Source organism: Bison bison, unplaced genomic scaffold (genome assembly GCF_000754665.1).
Source record: "Bison bison bison isolate TAMUID 2011002044 unplaced genomic scaffold, Bison_UMD1.0 scf7180017864317, whole genome shotgun sequence".
Lineage (NCBI taxonomy): Eukaryota > Metazoa > Chordata > Mammalia > Artiodactyla > Bovidae > Bison > Bison bison.
In genome coordinates, this window is record NW_011494889.1 from 4,286,903 (window position 1) to 4,294,571 (window position 7,669).

The window sequence follows — 7,669 nt, forward strand, 5'->3', positions numbered from 1 at the left end:
GGACGGCAGAAGACAAAGCACCAGTGTCAGGCACTGAGTCTTTCAAGCTAAGACACACGGCTGCTCCTGAGGCCAAAAGGCTGATCTCAAATGCGGGAGGCCGAGCTATCATTTCAAGCCCAACAAGAAGCAGTAGTCTAGGCGCCGCCAGCCGGTCTGCCTCAGCCAGGTCAGCAAACAGTGCTGACCAAGGAGCATCACCCTTGACTTGAGAGAGGGCACTGAGGGTCATCAGTAGCCCCTAGAAACAGGGGAGGCCAGCCATGGTGGTTAATGCTTTCAGCTGTCACGCTGGCCTGAGATCGAACCTGTGGATTTTCCCTCATTCATTAAAGTGGGGAAAAGAATACCCTCTGCCTTGTAGGATCATGGTGATGGTTAAATGAATTATCCTGTAAAAGGCTTAGCATAGCGCCCAGCACACCAGAATGCTCAACCCATTCTGGTGGTTACGGCATAAATGGAAGCTTATACATTCTTCTTACACCTATACTGAGTGTCAAAGCGCCCTGAGGACTTTAAAATCCATGCCTCTGACTTGCTAGTTTTCTTTAACATTCCAGAACCACATGTGCTATACCATAAACTTGTGCACTTATTTCATTTTTAAAATTTACTATCTGCTCATGGCTGTTCTGGGTCTTTGTTGCCATGTGAGGGCTTTCTCTAGATGTGGTGCGAGGACTTCTTTACTGTGGTGGATTCTCTTGTTGCACAGCATGGGCTCTAGGGCACACAGGCTTAGCTGCCCCGCAGCATGTCGAATCTTCCTAGACCAGGGGTTGAACCCGTGTCCCCAGCCCTGCAAGGCAGACTCTCAACCACTGGATCACCAGGCAAGTCCTACACGCGCGCATTTAGAACTGGGATAGTGCTTGAAGGATGCCTCTGCACTTGAGGATGCCACGGGGACGTGAGAGCGGGCCATGGAGCGGTGAGAGGTGGTGGCGGACTCTAGTCAGGGGGACGCTCAGACGGGGCAGTCAGGAGGGTGCAGCAGTCTGATACACACTCTGGGCCTGCGGGAAGCCCTTCCCTGAAGCCCCATGGGCACCCCCCACCCCCAGCCCTCTACCCACCTTTCACCCTTGATGGCCGGGAGCTGCTTCTTGAGGGTTTCTTGGTCCTCTGCGGTGAGGACGCTGAAGCCCATGAGCTGGCTTGCGCTGAACTCGGGACGGAAGCCCAGCTCCTCCCGTTTCTGAACAAAACACTTTGGGTGGTACCAGCAGTCAACCATGCCCAGCTGGGGCTTATCGGGGTACACCACCTTTTTAGACAGGCGCACCTGGCCCTGTAGGAGAATCCACACGTGTTAAAAGAGAGACAAGGAAGGGTGGTCAAACATCAGGGTGGCCCAGGGGCGACCAGGTCCACAGTGAAGGTGATGGGAGGGCTGCTGGAAGGTTTTGGATCTTTTATGCCATTAAGGATTGTGTTACCCTGAAGCCTCTGCTCCCTAATTTTAAGTAAGGTTAAGTCCAACTAGCTACCTGCCCACCCAGCTGCCTAGGCAAGTGATAAAGTGGTAACATCACCCTGAGGACGCTCTGCAGACCCCGGTGCAGAGGTAAGAACAATGGCTGGGACGCTAGACTGCAGGCTCATGGGAGCCAGAAGGAGAAGTATTAGTCGCTCAGTCGTATTTGACTCTGCAATCCCATTGACTGTAGCCCGTTAGGATCCTCTGCCCAAGGAATTCTCCAGGCAAGAATACTGGAGCGGGTTGTCTGTTTTCTCCTCCAGGGCATCTTCCTGACCCAGGGATTGAACCTGGGTCTCCTGTATTTCAGGCAGATTCTGTACCATCTGAGCCACCAGGGAAGCCCCCAAGGGACACAGAGCAGGCCTCAATCCTAGCAGGGATCTTCTGCAACTTCCTACCCAGCCTCCTCAGTCTCTTTACACAGATGAAGGCTCCCTAAAATGCGGTAGCAAACCCGTAAAGCTAGCATCCAGTCCTGCCATCCTGCCCAGGTCTGACATCCCTAGTGAGTTCCAGGCCTGTGAGCCCCAGACGGGGAAACTCGGACCAAGTGGCACTGACACAACTCCACCTCAGGCCCGGCCATGCTCCATGACACACGGCCTTGGGCACTCCCTGTGAAACTTTCAACTTGTGCCTCAAATTCCTGTGGTAGAAGGCAGCTGGAGAAGATCTAGCAACTCCATGTTTTTCCTTTCTGAACACTCACTGACTCTCCTCAATTTCCTGTACAATACTGAGGAGGTAGAAACTTCTCATCAATGCCTTAAATTAATCAACCAGAATGTTTGCCTAAGATGAGAGGATCTCTGGTAACGAGGCTAAAGGGCACAGGCCAACCCCTCGATCTGCGTCTGAGCTACTCAGACGGCTGTCACTCTACCCAACCAGCTGTCATTCTACAGGGGTGAGAGCTGGAAAGGAAGGAGGGTGGACGGAGTTCCTGACTAAGCGGAAGAAAGCCTGGAGGCTGACACTAGGGAACAAACGCACTCCTTAAACTGAGTCTACCATAAAACACAACCAACAGCTTCCTGCAGCCCTTTGGGGGTCCAGAAGAGACCCACTGTGTACATGTTTTCCAAACTCTCCCACGTTTCCTAAGAGCAGGTTCAGTGACACACAAGGACAGCACTGTGAATAATCAGGGCTAGATGTGTCCACAAGAAAAGTCACGGTTATCTCCTGTCTCTACTAAGATGATTCACTTTAGTTTTACCCAGCACCTAAAGCCCTATTTTCTTTTTCTTTTGAGCTATCCAATGACATCCAGTGCAAGAAATCCAGAAAGGCAGACAGACCAAGCCCCAGGCTCTCACCTTGTCTATCTTCTCCATGCAGCTCTTGCACGTGCTTCTGTTGGACTTGGCGTACCCTGCCCCGAAGTCAATCAGTGTCTTCTCGGTCTTGCTGCCAACTCCATCTTGGCCTTTGCCTGAAACATCTAACACAGCCATGCTCAGTTCAACAGCCTCAGTGTAGTTCCAAAGAGCCCTGTCCTCCTCTACCTCTTGAGATTCCTCTACCAGGACACCTTGTGTTTTGGGCAACTGCAGCTGGTCCATCTCTTCTACGTTCGTTTCTAACTACTGTGGTTGGTTAACAGTTTCTTCTCTGGCAATGAAATTAAAATTTTTCTCAGGCTCCTGGAAATAGCACAATGTTAGCTGGTGGTGGTCTTACCACTCCCATGCTGGCTCCTCCTCTGCAGCCCCCTTCCTCACTTTGGAAAGAACTTAGTAAGTGCTTACTACGACGTATGATAGTAGATCAACAGGAGAATGAACAAACAAACTGAGATATAGTCAAAAGACTACTCTTCAGTAATTAAAAAAAGAATTGATGACACATAAGACAACCTGGATGAGTCTCACAGACATGCTGAGCAAAAGCAGTTTACAAGAGAAAAAGATACTACTGCTTTCTCTCCCAAATGCTAAATCACACAAAATTAATCCAAAGGGACAGAAATCAGAACAATGGTTACCTTGCTGAGAGGAAAGATGACTCAGAAAGGACCCAACGGACCCTTCTGGGGCTACTTATTGATGGGTGAATGTTAGATGCATGCATGCACTTGCCAAAATTCACTGAACTGTACGTGTAAAGTCTGTGCATATAACTGTGTATTATTTTAAAAATTCTGGATGAAAAATTTCAAAACACTAAGAACAGGTATTGTGAGAAAACAGATATTACAACAAGAACACTGACTCAAAGATGAAGCTTCATTATGATGAAACACATGTCCAGCGAAATGAAAAGTACTTAGGGATGGATGGTGTGGAAGTGGAGAAATGGGTACATCACACATTGCTGGTACAGGCAGAACTGATACAATCCTTCTAAAAGGCAGGCTGGCACACACACTGTGAAACAGTTCATCTCTTTTAGCAGTATTTCCTCCTCTTAGAATTAAAGAAATAACTGGATAGATGCCCAGGATATATGAGAAATTTGACACAGTGCTGTTTGTAACAGAACTAAATGGTTTACAGCCTAGTTTCAAAAGTAAGAGAGTCTGGACTTGAATCTCGCCACGGACATTCACCACCATGCTAACCTTGGGCCACTCAACTAACCTTCAGGTGTCTCAGCTCAACTGGAAAAACTGATAAAGCAATATGACAAGGACTCAGTCAAATTACTGTAATATATGCCAAATACTTAAATGATGCACAAAATTTAGCAAGATCTGAATAAATGAGTACAATGTTATCTTGAACAATAATGATGGAAATCTGTAACTTTTAATGTGAGAAAAGTAAATATTAAACTATAAAATGCAATGTGTAGACCACAGGGAAATACAAATCAAGATTATGAAATATCACTTCAAAACATTAAGGATATTTTAAAAACTCCTGTAAAACCAAAAAATCCAGAAAACAAAAGTGTTGATAAGGATGTGGAGAAATCAGAAACCCACAGCTGCTGTGGCAAACAGTACTACAGTTTACACAAAAAAATTGAACGTATTGATATGAAAATTCCACTTATGATAATTCCACTCATAACTCCACTTATGAGTATATACATAAGAGAACAGAAAACAGGGTCTGCATCAGATAAATGCACACCAATATTCACCAATGACCAAAAGGCAGAAACAACTCAAATGTCCACCAAAGAATGAACAGATAAATGAAATGTGGGATAGCCATATCACAGAATTCTTACCCAGCCTTTAAAAGGAAGGAAATTCTGACAGACGCCACATGAATGAACCCTGAAGACATGCGAAGTAAAATAAGTCAGACACAGACGGACAAATACAGTATAGGCCAAACCCAAAAGGATAAATACTGTGTCATTCCACGTGTATGAGGTACCTAGAAGTAATCAAGCTCACAGAGACAGAAACAGTGGTTGTCAGAGAGTAGGGGGAGGAGAAAAGAGGAGTTCATGTTTCATGGGTATGAAGTAATACTTTAGGAAGATGAAAAAGTTTTGAAGGATGATGGTGTGGCTGCATAGCAGTGTGAATTGCACTTAACACCACTGAAATGTACACTCAGAGTGGTAAGCACTGTGTTATGTATATTTTATCACAAAGAAAAGGTGACTGAACATTAAAAAAAAAGTATTATACTTAAGTATTATACTCCTTTTTCTGCAGAAGTAAAAACCCACAAACACACAAGCATCAATGTCTGAATAGAAAAACATTTTCTAATAAGACACCCTGCAATATTAATGATAGTTCTTTCTGAATTACAGGATCTGGGACAATTTAAAACTTCTTGTTCTCCAAAACAGCCTGGAGTCACAATCATAGGTTAAACTGGGTCAGTTCACAAGAAGGCAGAGAAATGAGAATAGAGTCTCGGGAGATAGCCTTCAAAGGATGATTAAAAAATAAAATCGACCATTTAAAATTTAAAGGCATCTCAGCAAGTTGAGTTTGTGGATACTGACCAACTGACCACAGCTTATACGGAGAGGCAGGAGCCCAGAACAGCCAACGCAATATTGAAGAGGAACAAAGTCAGGGAACTGACACTGCCTGACAACAAGACTCACTGTAAAGCTATATAATCAAATCAGTGTGACGCTGGCAAAACTGATAAATAAGCCAGAACACAGTCCAGTAAGTATACCCACACAGACACAGTCACTTGATGTTTGATAAAGGAGCAAAGTCAACTCAGTGGAGAACAGACAGCTTTTTCAACAAGTGGTGCTGGGACAATAAGACATATATGTGCAAAAAAATTTAATCTACACAGATTACACCTGTGGCAAATAGTAACTCAAAATGAATCACAGACTTAAATGTATTGATTAAACATAAAACTATAAAACTTCTAGAAAATAACATAGGAGAAAATCTAGATGACCTTGGGTATGGTGCTAAGTTGCTTCAGTCATGGCTGACTCTGTGTGACCTTATGGACTGCCAGGAGACTGCCAGGCTCCTCTGTCCATGGGATTCTCCAGGCAAGAATACTGGAGTGGGTTGCCATTTCCTCCTCCAGGGGATCTTCCCAACCCAGGGACTGAACCTGTGTTAAGTCTCCTGCATTGGCAGGTGAGTTCTTTACCACTAGCACCATCTGGGTATGGTGGTAACTTTTTATTTACTTATCAATTATTATTATTCTTAAAGTTTTTTGGCTGTGCCTTACAGCATGTGGGATCTTATTTCCTCGACCAGGGACTGAACCTGTGCCCCCTGCATTGGAGGCACAGTCTCAACCACTGTACTGCCAGGGAAGCCCCTGGTGATAACTTTTTATAGATGGTACCAGACCCAGTACATAAAAGAAATAATTTATAAGTCAGACTTTATTAAAATAAAAAATGTCTACTCTGTGAAAGATAGCACCAAGAGAATAAAAGATATAAGCCACAGACTGAGAGAAAATACTTGCAAAAGGCATATCTGATAAAGGACTGCTGTCCAAACTACGATGAACTCAATAAAATGACGTGAAAAGATGCTCAAAATCATATGGTACTTCTTGCTATTCAGTTGTCAAGTTGTTTCTGATTCTCTGTGATCCCATGGGCTGCAGCATGGCAGGCCTCCCTGTCCCTCACCATCTCCTGGAGTTTTTCCAAGTTCATGTCCATTGAATTGGTGATGCCATCCAACCATCTTATCTGCTGTTGCCCTTGTCTCCTGCTGCCTTCCATTTTCCCCAGCATCAGGGATTTTTCCAATGAGTCGGCTCTTCGGATCAGGTAGCCAAAGTACTGGAGCTTCAGCTTCAGCATCAGTCCTTCCAATGAGTATTCATGGTTGATTTCCTGTAGGATTGAATGGTTTGATCTTCCTGTTGTCCAAGGGACTCTCAAGAGTATTCTCTAGCACCAGTTTGAAAGCATCAGTTCTTCGGCACTGCTTTCTTTATGGCCCAACTCTCACATCCATACGTGGCTACTAGAAAAAGACTACAGCCTTAACTATAAAAACTTTTGTTGGCAAAGTGATGTCCTTGCTTTTTAATACACTGTCTAGGTTTGTCGTAACCTTCCTGTCTTCAAGAAGCAACTATCTTCTAATTTCATGGCTGCAGTCACCGTGCACGGTGATTCTGGAGCCCAAGAAGAGGAAATCTGTCACTGCTTCCACCTCATCCCCTTCTATTTGCCATGAAGTGCTGGGACCGGATGCCATGATCTTGGTTTTTTAAATGTTGAGTTTTAAGCCAGCTTTTTCACTCTGCTCTTTCATCCTCAAAAGGCTAAATTTCTCTTTGCTTTCTGCCATTAAAGTGGTATCATTTACATATTTGAGGTTGTTGATATTTCTCTTAGCAATCTTGATTCCCGCTTATAACTCATCCACCTTGGCATTTTGCATGATGTGTTCTGCATATAAGTTAAACAAACAGGGTGACAATAACCAGCCTTGTCATACTGCTTTCTCAATTTTGAACCAGTCAGTTGTTCCATATAAGGTTCTAACTGTTGCTTCTTGACCTGCATAGAGGTTTCTCAGGAGACAGGTAAGATGGTCTGGTATTTCTATCTCTTTAAGAGTTTTCCACAGTTATGAACCACAAAGTCAAAGGCTTTAGCATAGCTAGTGAAACAGAGGTGGATGATTTTCTGGAATTCCCTTGCTTTCTCTATGATCCATGAGTGTTGGCAATTTAATCTCTGCTTCCTCTGCCTTTTTCTAAACCCTAATTGAACATCTGGAAGTTCTCGGTTCACGTACTGTGGAAGGCTGCA

The 7,669-nt window shown here is 44.5% G+C and overlaps 1 protein-coding gene across 2 annotated transcripts in view; it reads right to left on the reverse strand.

The window, feature by feature from the left end:
• Positions 1 to 7,669, reverse strand: part of PARP1 (poly (ADP-ribose) polymerase 1) — a 41,776-nt gene that overhangs the window by 25,949 nt on the left and 8,158 nt on the right. Inside the window, exons 3-4 of one of the 2 annotated variants that reach the window (XM_010852872.1) lie at positions 2,806 to 2,930; positions 1,080 to 1,294 (exon numbers count right to left, since the gene is read on the reverse strand). In XM_010852872.1, the coding sequence (XP_010851174.1) occupies positions 1,080 to 1,294; positions 2,806 to 2,930 (340 nt within the window). The remainder of the gene's footprint in view (positions 1 to 1,079; positions 1,295 to 2,805; positions 2,931 to 7,669) is intronic. The other variant, XM_010852873.1, reaches the window with a different exon arrangement.